We start from the raw sequence: 15,736 nt of genomic DNA on the forward strand, positions 1-15,736 counted from the left end.
TGAGGCATCCTAATCCCTATATGCGTCCGGAGATATTAGCTCTTGGTATAGCATTGTAGTGAGTTGGTTACTTGCAAATGGCATAGACATTAATAACCTACCTCCCCTTAAGTACAACCATGGGATTGATAAAACTTTAATCTCTGGTGAGGACCATAATAAAGTAATACGCCAAGAAATATGGCAAATTTACACTCGATATAAATGGATCACCCCACGAGAGCCACTCCCATCTAAAATGTTGTGCTATAAGGAACACTTCATGTACTTCTCTAAGTTAGGTTTTATTACACGACCAAAATATCTAGATACATTATTATCAAATGCACTAAGGTTTGCCATTGGACAACTTAGGATATCATCTCACCAACTTGAGATTGAGAATGGTCATACCAATGGAGTCCCTAGAGAGGAAAGGATATGTAGATTATGTCACATAGAGATAGAGGATGAGTATCACTTTACATGCAAGTGTCCAACTTACGCTGAGATAAGGGGAAATACCAAGACATACTAGGTTCCTCTCCCACCCTCTCCAAACTGTTAGATACCCTGGATATAAAGGGACTAGGTAGGTATATCTTAGAGCTAAAACCACATAGAGAGAATAGCTACAAAATGTTAACCATAATTGTTCTAACATTCACCAACATGTAAATAATGAAACTTTTCAGGAACAAGGGGAGATGATGAATGTGGACACACCTGCACCACTCGGCCTTTTCCTTGTTGAAGTTGAAAAGCAAAGAACAACCAAACGCCCATCGGATGTCGGGCTTCAAAGCAACTCGACATGAAGTAGAAACAATTAAGAAGATAAGGGAACGTGAGTTGCGCCGCCTAGAAGCTATGGTTGGAGTGCCTTTTACATTAGGACCATGGGCCACATCCACATCAAAACCCTTTGACCTCCAGCTTCTTTTCAAGAGATTTGGATGGAAACAAAACTAGGCCTAGTATAAGCTCATTTCCTTTCTAGAACATGTCTTTTTACTAGAACTCTTTAGCTTAAGTCTTATTTTATTTAATTTTTACTTTCGATGAATGGGTAAATACCCCATTTTTGTTGTAAACCAATTGTCTCATGGGCCAATTTTGGTCTTAGAAGACATTGATATATATTTCTTTCTTTCTCCTACATGCAAGTTACACTCTCTGATGCTACTAGTTACAACAACTGCATTATGCCATAATGATTTGCCCTAGATGTATTTATACTAATACATACTATGGGCTATTTACAAATATGACCTATCTAAGCGTACCGAAACATATTTACAAATATGTCCTCTTTCAGATACATCTCTGGATCCAACCGGATGGCTTCCAACCAATACGGCTCCGGATCCAACCGATCCGGCCCTTGTTGATCTTCATCCGGCTCTGACATTCTTCAGACTCCAATCCGGCTCGTGCTCTTCCCATCCGGTGGGACATGTTTCCTAACAATCACGACAATTCATTCAATACCCTAAAAGTGGCATTATTATCTATAAAGTAGTGCCATTATTAAGTCTAGTTGAACTTTCTCAATGATGCCCAGTTCGATTTTAGGTCAATGGGCAAGCTAGCAGTACTCGTGATAACTATTGGTTCTACATCGACACATTCATTGTGGAAACTTTCTCCTCTATTACAACTAATCTATTTGGGGTCACCAAATTTTTTTATGAGCGATTGATTTCTAGCATCACAAAGCCTCTTTCTCGAGTTCTCTTATAGCGGTGGCTTAGCCATAAACTATGGAGAGATTCCCTTACAATCCACCATTAGTTGCTTTTATCCTTGAGGAACACCATGCATTTAGATATCCGTTTTTGCATGCCATTAACCAACTTTCTTTGAGGTGTGATTGTGCTAGTAGTGGTGCAGATATTTTGTGCATTTCTTGCGACATTTTCAAGAGCTAAATATTCATGTTGCCTAAAAACCAATTGCGTATTGATTTATGCTTGCAATTGCCCCACTTTTGCCAGCATTCACAGGCAATTATAGTAATTCTCACTTCCTATTTCTAATATCGTGATTGTTGTAACTTGTAACCATGCTCACAATCATCGAGAAGGGTGAAACTAGTGTCTAAGATATTTACTTGTTCAAGTGATTCAAAAGTATCACTAACAACTTCACTTACTCGTGCCATCATTGCTATCGAATATCCATGCCTTGCATTTTGCATACCATTTATCTCACAAGGGTATGTCGTGTTAGAGTAACTATTTTGGGTTTAGTGGGAAACTGAGCATACAAGTTTTGGTATAAAGTCCATGGTTTTCAAGTTTCAGTGGTTCAACCATCCAACATGCTTAAATGTATAGGTAGTTGCATCTTCACTACAATCATTTCAAGAAACAACAAAAATAAACACAAGCTTATTGTTATTATTAGTGGAATGTGACAGGGGCATTTGGAAGAATTATCAGAATATGGGCAGGGGTATATCTCCCCTAATATCGTAAAACTGGACGAGAAGAAGGCCCTCGCTCCCCCCTTCTTTCCTTCCTTCCTTCTACAGACATACAGAAGAAGAAAAAGAAGAAGAAGAAGAAGAAGAAGAAGAAGTAAAGCCATGGCTCATGCTCTGCGTAACGTCCTCTCCACCTGTTTGCGAACCACTTCCTCCGCTTCTTCTCCTCTTCAGATCCGCCGATCAAGCTCCTCCGCTGTGGCTGTAGGGACTCACACTCTCAAATGGATGCAGGTATGATTGAATTTTTGAGATAGCGTATTTCATATTTTATCTGTTAGATATTCAAAACAAGCATCAAGAACCCTGTGGAAACGCTCCAGAACTGGTTTAGAAATAGTTTTGAGTTTTTAAATAGCAAAATCTACCTATATTGTAAATTATGTGCGTCCACATACACTCTTTTCCCTCTCCAAAAGGAACCTTGGAATCATTTCATGGCTAAATACTTTTCATGACATCATTTATGAACAAATATTTATCTTTGGTCATATTCATTAAAATGATCTATAGAATCCTTAGAAAGCCTTAGAAATGGTTTGGATTTTCAAAAGAAAAGGCTTGTTAAGATGCATATTATGTCTATTTTTTTTTTAATTCGTTGAAATTATGTCAAAAAGCTTTGGAAACTTTAGGTATGGTCTAGATGTGTTGATGATTTGAATGAAAAAACTTCCGAAGATGTATACTACATGAAATTATTGTATATTCGTCGTTTTTTTCTTTGAATTCGTTTAATTAAAATCTTGTGAAGTCTTAGAAGGCTGAAAAATGGTTTAGGAATGCTGGAGAACATGGATAAAGAATCTTTTGAAGATGTTGATTATATACACCATATACATTTTTTACAATCTCCAGAAGCCTTGAAAGCCTTAGAAATTGTTGAGGATTTGAATAAAATATTCTAAAAATGTAGACTACGTGTTAGGACTGGCTTGCTATATTCAAATCTTTGTTATGGAAATTCTGAATGTAATCTCTATGTTTCATTGCTTTGTGGGCTGGCCCAAAGCTTTGTGCGCGTAGGAAATGATATCTTCTTCTCATTAATAAAAAATACTAATGTGGCAAACTTAAGGGTCCTGTCATGCCATGTTTGACAGATTTATTCCGCTATAGCTATGTGTTCATATCTACCTTTGTCAATCTCGAACTGAGATTTGAATAGTTCTTGAGATGCCCCATCATCATGATCCCATTTGGTTAGATTACATCACAGAGCAGAAGGGGAAATGGTTATAGGAAGCAATGAGAGGATTTTACAATTGTTTCATGTATGCTTACTTCTTACCTGTCAGCTATGATTAGTTTAATTGACAGATATTAGAAGCTAATAATATATATTCTGGTAGCACTTTTTCCAGATGATCTAACTGATGCAAGCGATTTCTTATGGTCTTTGTATTTGCTACGAAGCAGAATCTGGAGAAGAAATCTCCAATGGAATACATCAATGAGGTTCCACCAATTGTTTGTGAAGAACGCATTGTTGCATGCATTGGAAGTATGTATTCACTCTTTGTGACCTTCGCCATTTCTTTTGCAAAAATAAATAATAAAGTTCTCTGGATTGCGTTTACTTTTTGCAGGTGACAACCCGGCATTAGGTCACCCTGTGGAGTATATCTGTATAAAATCCGATGAACCTAGTGTCTGCAAATACTGTGGGCTCCGGTATATTCTATCTGCTAATGGTGGTCATTAACTGACTCAAGGTTCAAGGATGGTTATCATAACAAAATAAATGGATAATTTATGAGAGAAGCATATACAGCTCATTTGGAAGTTTCTTCAACTGATATAGAAGGATTTCTTTTAGAAGATCCAGTTTTAATGTATTGAAGTCCTTTATATACATTTGTGATGGTTAATTTGTTCAGATGTACTCTTTTGCCTTGTAATAAGAACATTTATTCTCGATCTCATCATATGATGGAACTATACTTCCTATGAAGCAAGTATTGCATCATGGCAATCACCAACTAGTGCATAATTGAGAGCTTCTTGTAGTTAACTCGGCAACACCAACAAAGTTGGCGTGTCTCTTACTCGACTCTGAACAGTGTTTTGTATTTTTGGATGTCTAATTGATTGACTTTTTGGGGTATCCACGCACCTTGTTCATTACTGCTGAACAAAAGATGAAGGCTAATTACTGTCACTAAAGTGCTGCTAGCATCCATTCCATATCCTAGATCAAGAAGAAGAAGCTGGCATCAACTATATTTTCAGCGACCTTTGATTAGCTTGTCTCCCAGCAAAATCTTACAAGGTTTCATCAATGGATTGTTGTTATCCTTCTTTTTTATGTCTCATTGTTCCGATTGTCCCTCAAATATGGCACCTCTTAATTTTTGGGCTCTCCTTTCACTCGGGTATTGCAACATCAGGCTGGATATTTTGAAAAAGCCATGTCTTTAACCTTCTTTTACTTGACAAATGTATCATGATACTATCACTTGGCAAGTTTCTCGGAGACATCAATGCATGCTAGGTAGTTAATTCAATTCAAAGTCCATCTGATCCGATCCGTTTCTCGTATTTTTTGTCGGTTTGCTTTGAACCAACTTAAGCCTTGTGTTGAACCTTCATTCCTATATCAAGTAGTTGGCATGTTATGTATAATAATGGATTGTCCATTACACGGTGTCAACATTGTATCTATTTATTGCACATAAGGATTTACCAACCACAAGAAGCACCCATAAAGTAATAAAATTGTTGTTCTTGTCTATTTAAGGGTTATCATCCATAAATATATGAGAGTATTCATGACTTGTCGCATATATTTCATGATCAAACTTGAAAACACCATGCTAGGCTTTGTGTAGATGATGATCTTTGTATTGGACCTTGACTAATTCATCTATTTTGCAAAGGCAATGCATCGTCTTGCAAGTTGGTGCATCATAAATCTTCCTACTCACTCAGCTTTGACAAACTTGGTCTCGGAGTTGGAACATATTTTCTTTTACCCTGGTACCACCCTCCATAAGCAAATGTCTTCAATCTTTTGTTCATGTGATTCTCAACATCTAATCCTCAAACCCATGTAATTGTACGTCTTGCAAAGGTAATGAATCACCTTGGAAGTTGATACATTATAAATCTTCCTACTCGCTCAACCGTGAAAAACTTATATTTTGCAAAGCTAATGAATCATCTTGCAAGCTGATACATCACAAATCTTCCTACTGACTCAACCATGGCAAACTTGGTATTGTAGTCGGAACATGTTTTCTTTTGTTTTTAGCTTGGTACCACTCTCCATAGGCAAACACCTTCAATCTTCTATTCATGTGATTCTCAACGTTGAAGCGTCCAACGCATCATCTTCAATCTTCTTATGGGATGATTCTTAACTATTGCTTACTTTGAGTGACTATGTTTCAGCTCAGCATGATTAATTGACCATTAATGAGAGGTAGAATTGATATGTTTACAGTTTAATATAAAAGGGTGTTCACATCAAAAGGGTAGTTTTGCTATTATCTTTAATTGTAGGGGTATTCTTGGTATTTCGTTTTATATTAACTCTGCCCTTCATCTTCTTCTTTCTGTCCCCTCTGTCACTGTGAGGAGCTGATTCCTCACAGCAAGACCTCTTCTTTCTGATTCAAATGCTCATTCTTCTTCTTCTTCTTCTTCTTCATCCATGGAATCTCCTCTCTCTCTCATAGGAGTACCTTTCTCTATTTCTCTTGCTACCCTTCATAGCGATACACTAACATCTTCTCTTTCTTCTTCTTCTTCTTCTTCTTCTTCTTCTTCTCACCAGAGTTATTCACATCTGCTCTCTTCCGCTGCACCTCAAACGCATAAACCTCAAACAAAAACAATAGAATATTCCTCTTCTTTAAGGAATATTCCCCCAAGCAACGTGAATAAAGAAAACAGGGTATACCAGTTTCAAACATGCAATCTCTTAGATGACACAACAAACCTTAGATCATCGTCCTCATCATTACCATCCTCCTCCTCTTCCTCATCGTCATCAACAGCAGCAGAAGAAGATGTCTACAAATTCATAACAAATAGCTATGCATTTATTTCTTCTTTAAAGAAATGCAATAATTCATCGAACATAGAGATGGGTAGAAGAATCCATGCTCAAATAGTTGAGAATGGATTGGAAAATACGAGAGATTCTTCATATATTGGAAACACGTTGATCAGTATGTATTCTAGATGCGGGAGCATTGACAATGCAAATCTTGTGTTTGAAAAGCTTCTAATTCGCGATGTGATGTCATGGAGTAATATCATTTCCGCTAATGTTTTTCATGGAAAAGAACATGTGGGTCTTTCTTTATTCCATAACATTATGAGAAGAGAAGAAAATCAAAAGAAATTGATAGAACCCAACAATGTCTTATACATTTTGGCGTTAAAAGCTTGTATATCTCTAGGTGATTTGCATGAAGGTGAGCTAATACATGTTTATGTAATGGAAAATGGTATGGAATCAGATCTCTCTGTGGGAAATAGCCTGATTAATATGTACTCGAAACAGAGTAAATTGGATAGAGCAATTTTGATTCTCTCTAGAATGCCGACACGAGATGTGATTACATGGAATTCCGTCATTCTCGGTTATATACATGTGGGCCATTGTCACAAAGCGATTCAAGCTTTTCATATTATGCAAGAAAATGATGGATTGCAGCCTGATTCTGTATCTTATTTAAGCATTTTGAAAGCATTTTCCAGCACAAGAGACTTAGAACAAGGGATGTATTACCATTGTCATATAATCAACAATGGGTTTGATTCCAATTTATTGGTTGATAGTACTCTCATTGATATGTATATGAAATGTGGGAACCTAAGAGATGCACACTTTTTGTTCAATAAAGTGTCGAAACGAGACCGTGTCTTGTGGGGTGCCTTGATTGCTGGCTATACTGAACATGAAGATACTGATACTGCTTTTCAGCTTTTTCAACAAATGCAAGAGGAAGGTGTAGATCCAAGCCCATATACGTTTATATGCCTTTTGAAAGGTTGTAAGAATATAGAGGATTTGGATGAGGGTAGGATACTGCATGCCTATATATTGGAACTCGGGTTTGAGGCGGATATCCATGTTTCAAATTCAGTGATTAGTATGTACATCAAATGTGAGTGTCTTCAAGATTCTCACAATGTTTTTGATAGAATGTTGAGGCGTGATGTCGTCACGTGGACTGAACTTATTGGGGGCTATGCACAATTTGGGTATTCTAAACCGTCCCTTGAATTATACATGAAAATGAGACAAGAGAATATAGAACCAAATCATATTACTTTTTCTTTCATGTTGAAGACCGTTGGCAAGTCTGGGTCTATAGAAGAAGGATTACTCATCCACTCACACATAATTGAAAGTGGATGTGAATCAGTTCCATCAGTAAGTAACTCTCTTATCAGCATGTATGCAAGATGTGTAGGTGTGGTAGATGCTTGTAGGATGTTTCAAAGGATCACAGATCCAGATGTGGTTTCATGGACAATCATGATTGATTCTTATAACGAACGTGCACTTTATAAAGAGGCCCTTATGTGGTTTGAGGATATGAGACAGAATGGTGTAAATGCGGATAAGGCTGTGTTTATCTCTATTTTGCAAACATGTTCAGGGGGTTTATTGTCCTTACAACATGTGAAAGAGATTCACAATCTTATTATCGCTAGTGGATTAGAGTTAGATGGTATTGTGGGTAATGTGTTGATCAATATGTATGCGAAACGAGGGGAGTTTGATGATGCACAATCGGTTCTCAATCGATTACCGAAGAGAGAGATATCAGCATTTAATGCATTTATAAGAGGATACACACAGCATGGCTACTATCAAGAAGCACTTATGTTCTTCGAGAAGTTGCAACAAGAAGAGAGTGTAGAACCAAACCATACCACCTTTGTCTGCATTCTCAAGGCGTGTGCCAACATGGTTGCATTGAGTAAAGGAAACCAAATTTATGCCAAGATTTTAGAGAAGGGTTTTGAACTCGATTCATTTTCCGGAAGCGCCCTCATTGATTTATATATGTCTTGTGGTCAAATGGAACGTGCATGTATAGTCTTTAATAGTTTACCAAATCATCACCATGTTGCACCATGGAATTCTTTACTTGCTGGATATGCTCGGCATAATGAATATCTCCTTGGCATTCAATGTTTTGAAGCATTCAAGACTATGGGATTGAAGCCAAATGATGTGACATATCTTTGTCTTCTTTCAGTTTGTAGTCATGCAGGTTTGGTTGAACAAGGTTGTCTTGTCTTCAAATCCATGAGAGAGGAAATATGTTATAGTAAAAAAGATTTTTTGCTTGAATACCATAATTCTATGGTTGGTCTTCTAGGACACCATCCTGAGTATTTAAAGGAAGCTGAAGATTTGCTTGAAACTCTTCCATTTCCTGCTAATGTTGTAGGATGGACATCATTGCTCACCGCATGTAGAAAGCACAATAATGTAAATATTGGGAAGAGGTGCTTCAAATGGGTCATTGCATCGGAGAAAAGTGGGACTGTAGGATATGCCTTAATGTCTAGTGTTTATGCTAACAATGGTCTGTGGAATGATTCGGAGAGACTTACAAAAGTCCGAAGGGATACCAATACATGGAAGAAGCCAGCAATAGCTTATATCGAAGTCGATAATAAGGTGCACGAATTTTGTGTTGGAGATGAAAATCATTCTCGTATTGATGAGATTACTGCAAAGCTTAGGTGGTTAGATTCACAACAGTTAATGAAGGAGAGTAGAAGCAACATGAATAATGTATGCCAACATCACTCTGAGAAGCTGGCTATCGCATTTGGGCTTATTAGTATGGCTCAGGGAACGACTATTCGGGTTGCAAAAAACCTGCGAGTCTGTGATGACTGTCATAACACTGCAAGGTCAATATCGAAGATAGAGATGCGAGAGATTATCATACAAGACTCCTATCATGTCCACCGGTTCAAAGATGGCTCATGCTCTTGTAACGGATCCAAGTGAATGGGATATGATTTACGTACCACATTGAATGGGATAGATATGTGTACCATATCGAAGGGAACCAACTACTAGATGGTTTGAACAATCTTCCACCCTAGTAATGGTTCAATACTGAAATATTGCTGAACTCCATCCACAGTTGTCACCTCTAAACATGCATCTGCTGCTCTTGTCACAAATCCTCCAAAATGGTCAAATGGTATCTGATATGTGCCGCATTAGAGGGAACCAACTACTACATCGTTCAAGTAGTCGTGCTGTCCAATAATGAATTGAACTCCATCCACGGTTGTCACCTTGAAATCTATACTAGTTGTTGAAGGACCTTCAAGGGACTATTCAAGCACAATCATGATGCATGTTATAATTATATTGATGCACTTTTGAACATATCATTCATGAGGGCATGTATAGTGATATGTCATTCTAGGTTTTAGGATACATTTGGCACAAGTCTCAACTGATAGATCTTGGGTATACATACATTACAAGATGTTTGGAAAACAAAGGCACAAAAGTACCTTCAGGATTTCAAATTTTTCTATAATATCGCTATGTAGTACAAATGGGTACTACACAATTATAGAAAACTTGAAAGTGTCACACATATATATTGCCCACCAAATTAGGGGATGTTTTTAGAGTATAATCAATCCGACATGCTTTTAGACTTTCCCATATATAGATGGAAAACTTTGTGTTGAGATTATTATAACAAGCTGAAAAGCCTATCTACCTCTATATGGTATATGATTGGTTTGAAGTGTGCCTTGAAATTCAGGCAATCGCTGATGATATTATTAGTAAATATGTTCTTCCTCACATAAAAACATTCTATTGAATTGAGGAAATTACATTGACTTTGTCTTCAGTTCACATACCCACTAGTTTGGTCATGACTTCGTACTATCGTTTGATTGTTACATAAGCTTTTGCTTCATTTGAATATACAGTTGTGTAAGTCAAATTTGGAATTGTGATGGTTCAAATGATGATTTTGCATGTCTCCTATGCATATCTCACACGAGGATTCAAAAAACCCCATGTGTTTCACTTGGTTTTTTGGCATAATTATGCTTACCCTAATTATACCTTTTCATGCAACTAGGCATTCTTCACCTTGGAATCATATTGGTTATTCGGCAATTAAAATAGTAATTGTACCTAAATCTATTATTCTAATAGCGCCGCCATCACTATAGTTATCAGAATCAAGGTGTAGGTGTAGGTCAGTATATAGTTATAAATTTAAAAAACATCACTTCTATTGTGTCGGTCCGTTGTCGTCTAGTCCGGTTAGGATACCTGGCTTTCACCCAGGCGACCCGGGTTCAAATCCCGGCAACGGAATTCTTTATGAGTTATGTTTTATGTGTCATTAAAATTGTATTTATATAATAAACGTTTTTATGTATTTAGAACTCCTCCACAAATTACAAAAACAAGAGGTGTTTCCGTATCCACCGATATACCATATCAGCAATAGGGGTGTGAGGATCAAAGTTTCGGTGAATGATGGGGGCAAACTCGTAAAATTTTTAACTTACCAATTGATTTAAATGGTTATGCAACTCACAATTATGTATGACATTCACAAATAAAAACATGTCCTCAATGCTCATGCGTCAAGATCATGCATTCATTAGTAAGTATGTCAAGTTCATGTCATTCTGAATTGGGCCAAGATGATTTTGGTTGAACATGCTTGTATGAACTAGATCTTCATTTACTTGTAAATTGTAATAATCAAAACATAGAACTCCCATGCTTATTTGTGTTGACATGTGATAGGGGATATAAACAAACAATCATGTATAATATTTGCCAAACTTGAATTCTCAGATCATCTTCTTGAAATCGAAAATATTTATTTGTGGAACGGAATTCTGTACAATAACAAGTGCTTGCAAACCATTTTTTTCTAATGTAGTGTCCACATAAATTGTGAGACAATTACGCACTTTAGTTTTCCAAGGAATTACATCCACATTTTGCCTCTCATTACTCAACAAACCCTTTTATTGTATAAGAGCAAATAAGCAAATCTCTTAATCTTATTTTCTTCTACGCCCACCTAACTATTGAGCTTAAATATGGGGGGAGTAAACTATTGAGCTTAAATATGGGGGAGTATAAAATAGCAAGCTCTATCATGACATAATGACATGAAATACTTAGTTAGTGAGAATTGAACCTACAACCTCACATCAACAAGATGACATACTCAACCATTTTAATATGAGCATACATTTAATAGTTTAATATTCTATACTATATTATATATTACATTTTAGAATCAAAATATTCTAGTCGTTAGTATATTCTAGAAATATTGTACGGTATATTCTAGACAAATATATTTTAGACATATTCCTCGAGTATATTCTAAAGATATTCAACCTTAGAATGTATCAAAATGGTTGAGCATGTCATCTTATTGTTGTGAGGGTGTAGGTTCAATCCTCACCAACTATGTATTTCATGTCACTATGTCATGACAAGCTCAACCCATAGTTGTTAAAAAATCGTGTATTCTACTGTTAGAACGTTTTAGACTGAAGTGTTCTACACGTATTATGCAATATTGATGAGTGTGTCGTGCATAATCCATGGTCAATTGAACGTTCAATACATTCCTATCTCCAATGAAAGTGTATTGGGTTGGGTGTATCAACTTTGACAAATTCTTTTATAATCTATTTGCCAAAGCCTTTGTAAATATTTTAACAACCCTCTTGTTAAAAAAATCGAGTGTCATTACTGAAATGGTTGGTGTGATAACCATCCAATCTAATTTAATAAGACCAACCTTGCACGCTTGAGGCCTACAACCAAAACCCTAACAAGATTGAAACGTTAAAGTAAGCGCCTTTTTAAAATGTTGGAATATCACTTAAAAATTTTATTTATCGAGCCATCTCAACTAGGACTCTTACCACTGGGAAGATGCCTTCAAATTGTATCCATTTCATGCTCTATGAAATCTACATCCAACTCATGACTAAGGAGGTCATGCACAATACGTCCATCCACATCATAAATTCATGAACACATATTACAATTATTGTAGCTGAATCCACAATGAACTCATCCCCTTACTTCACATATGCCACATTATATCAAGTATAGGTAGGATGTAATGCTTATAATAACAAAATGAGATTAACAATGATTTTCTATAAGTCCATCCTTGAGTTGTTGCATCTTAGCTAACGATAATTTTAATATTGCAATTGAGAAAGTATGACTTGCAATTAACTCTTGATATCCAAAAACTCCTCACCTAATGTCGTATGCATTATATCTATATAGAACTTTTGAGAATTGTCCTCTTACTTCACATATGCCACATTATATCAAGTATAGGTAGGATGTAATGCTTATAATAACAAAATGAGATTAACAATGATTTTCTATAAGTCCATCCTTGAGTTGTTGCATCTTAGCTAACGATAATTTTAATATTGCAATTGAGAAAGTATGACTTGCAATTAACTCTTGATATCCAAAAACTCCTCACCTAATGCCGTATGCATTATATCTATATAGAACTTTTGAGAATTGTCTAAAAAAATATCATTTCATCATTGGACATTAGTTAGCCAATATATATAATGAAACTTCTTAATGTTTCGTAAAGTTGTATCCCATGCCTTTTCTCCCTTGTTATCCACTTATGAAAAGTCCACGTAGAGTTTCTCCTCGAGAAATTCAAAATGTAATTGGAGCAAAAGAGAAGAGTTAAAGCGTAATGGAGGCTTTCCAAGTAAGGATTTTTTATATATATATTGAATGATTTCACCTCGAAACAAATAGGAAGCCACATCTCATAGAGATATCATACAAAGTGATACTAGTAAAAATGAAATATCATCATGCATTATATACATTCTCTCTACCCGATTTCATATTTGTCTATGTTGTGTAGCTTGGATCTGTCTTCTTTCTTATTGTAATTAGCTTAGCTAGTGGTAAGTTATTACACTACTAATGTTATGTCTTGGGTTCAAAACCTAATTTCCTCACCTTGATATAACTCCATAAATATTTCTTACTTCACTAGATGCCACCATGGAATGTAGGGGTTGAACACATGACCTCTTGGACTCCTTTGGGCAACCGTACCAATAGAATTTTCTCTCTCTCTCTCTCTCTCTCTCAACCCAAACCATACCTTTGAGACTGAACGACCTAAGGGGCTAACTGCCTACCTACAGAGACTGCACTTCCCAACTTTCTTTGGGAAAGGGACTGCCAAGAATCTGGTAAAAGAGTTCGAATGGTTCGGGGAACAATAGAAAGACACTTTGGTTGCCATTGGACAACCTAAAGACTTAAACAAGGTTTATTTATATAGATATGGCAAAGTGAAGATACTCTGTAGTTTGATACGAAGCAATCGTACACCGCCGCATAGAGTGGTAGAGAAAGGCTCGTAGAATAGGAAACGCAAAGCGTTTTCTCGAAAAAACAATAGCAAGTGAAAATCACCTTCAAGTTAAGGTACGCTAAGAAAAAAAGACAAGTTTAACAAGTAGCAGAATTGGAAAGTTGAGAAAAACGGACACCTGCTACGGTAATGAACGACAAGGACTTTCGAGGACTAAAACATGCTTTTGTAGTACAAGAACTTGCAGGATAAAAAAGGAAAGATAGGTTTAGATCCAAAGATTCAACCAATTTAAGGCTACAATTACGAATTTAATAACGCGACATATTTGGTGAACCCGACGTGAAGGGCGGCAAGGGAGGATGGAGTTGGAGGAAAACGACTTCGCACAACTTTTCGTCGAAGCGGTGAGGGAGTTTGGATGAGCAACAGCAAGACGACAGACGGCGCAACAAGTGGTTGAGCGAGTGGTCGAAAGAGTCGGTCGTTTCAACGGGGACAAAGTCCCATTCTACTTGGAAGCCTACAACGCGGAAATGGAGGAGCGAGACGCAGACGAGGCGTTGAGGCTGGAGTTCTTTTGTCGGGTCGTCGTCATCCGTATGCACTCGGAAGTGAAAGAGCTCTGGGAAGCTCATAGTTCGTGGGAGGCCTTCGAAGAGGCACTCCTACATGCATATGGAGGACGTCGGAAGAGCCGGGGACGACGCGGCTTCAACCAGTGGGTTGCATCGGTGAAGACCCACCGGGGCGCAACAAAGGCGTTCCGAGAGTTCGAGCGACGACTTGCTCAGCTCTCAGAGCGGGAACAAGGTTTGGTGGGGGCGGACAAAGTCCTATTGTTCGTTAAGTCGATCGATCGAGCGGGACAGGAGGCCATCGGGATTGAGCTCGAAGACGAGGACGGAGTGAATGGCCTTACCGAGGACTGGTCGAAGGTCGGAAGGATATGCCAACGGCTAGATCACGAGCAAGCCGAGAAGGTTAAGAGGAAGGCGTGCGACGACGTGCCATCACAACGGGAAGAGGTCGAATGGCAAAGAGAGTCGGCAAGGCTCGGCTTCGGGGCCAGGATTGCGGAGGCGTACGCAACTCGCGAGGCAATGCTCGAGGAAGAGGAAAGATCGAGGCCGCAAGCCGACATCGAGGAAACGCGCTTGCCTCACGAGATGGCAGGAGATCGGTACGACGGTGCCACGGGAGAGGGTGCGGAACAAAACACCCTCTCGACTTGCGAAGATAGAACGGCCGAGGACGAGGCCGAAATACCGATCGCAGAATCGGAGCGTTGGGACCGGCGGTTTCGGGCACGTCAACCCGGAACTCTGGACATTGGAGAAGCAAGCCAAGGTGGGGCTTGCGCGATGGGTAAGGAGATGACCACCGACCATGAAGAGTTGGTGGCTACGAACAAGAATGTGAATCGAACGCCGATTCTTCGCGTCTTCCCACACTTGCTCCCAAGACGATGGCAGTCGGGCCCGAGTGCCCACGTGAGTCCCAAGAGGAGGAAGACAGCGGTGAGAGACCGAGAATCACCGGCGAGACGATACGGGGAAGGAACAGACAAGAGCCCTCAGAACCAATTCTGGAGAACTCGGCAATCGGGCCCTTACGCTCACGTGAGACCGAGGAGATGGATGATGGCGTCGAGGAGTCTTGGCACGATACCAATGGGAGGTGGCTCGCGAGATGGTCAACGAAGAGACCAAGAAACGACTAGACCGGGGACCGAACCGCGCTACAATCCGATTCGGTTGGAGCGCGATCCGGTTGTGGATTGTTCGACCGAGGCCAGAATCGGCATGAAGGTGCCAATACGGGAGAGGGTGCGGAACGAGCCGCCCTCTTTTAAATGGGGAGAAAGACCGACCGGGAGAAGGTCGGG

At 38.6% G+C, this 15,736-nt stretch overlaps 2 protein-coding genes and 1 non-coding gene across 3 annotated transcripts; all 3 read left to right on the forward strand.

Annotated features, from left to right (window-relative positions):
* The first annotated feature begins 2,496 nt into the window (after positions 1-2,496).
* Positions 2,497-4,392, forward strand: LOC147868875 (NADH-ubiquinone oxidoreductase-like protein). The gene is made up of 3 exons (XM_087324285.1): positions 2,497-2,701; positions 3,887-3,971; positions 4,057-4,392. The coding sequence occupies exons 1-3, from the start codon at positions 2,570-2,572 to the stop codon at positions 4,170-4,172; spliced, it is 333 nt and encodes a 110-aa protein (XP_087180411.1). The 5' UTR covers positions 2,497-2,569; the 3' UTR covers positions 4,173-4,392.
* Positions 4,393-6,014: 1,622 nt separating this feature from the next.
* LOC147868876 (pentatricopeptide repeat-containing protein At1g11290, chloroplastic-like) lies at positions 6,015-9,784 on the forward strand. The gene has a single exon (XM_087324296.1). It carries the CDS (start codon positions 6,123-6,125, stop codon positions 9,456-9,458), a length of 3,336 nt encoding a protein of 1,111 aa, XP_087180422.1. The 5' UTR covers positions 6,015-6,122; the 3' UTR covers positions 9,459-9,784.
* Positions 9,785-10,734: 950 nt separating this feature from the next.
* Positions 10,735-10,808, forward strand: TRNAE-UUC (transfer RNA glutamic acid (anticodon UUC)). The gene has a single exon. It is a non-coding gene; the product is annotated as a tRNA-Glu (tRNA).
* The last annotated feature ends 4,928 nt before the right edge of the window (positions 10,809-15,736 follow it).

The sequence above is a fragment of the Azolla caroliniana genome, unplaced genomic scaffold (genome assembly GCF_043228905.1).
Source record: "Azolla caroliniana isolate FFs.n. ecotype wild unplaced genomic scaffold, voAzoCaro1.0.p SCAF_1, whole genome shotgun sequence".
Classification (NCBI taxonomy): Eukaryota; Viridiplantae; Streptophyta; class Polypodiopsida; order Salviniales; family Salviniaceae; genus Azolla; species Azolla caroliniana.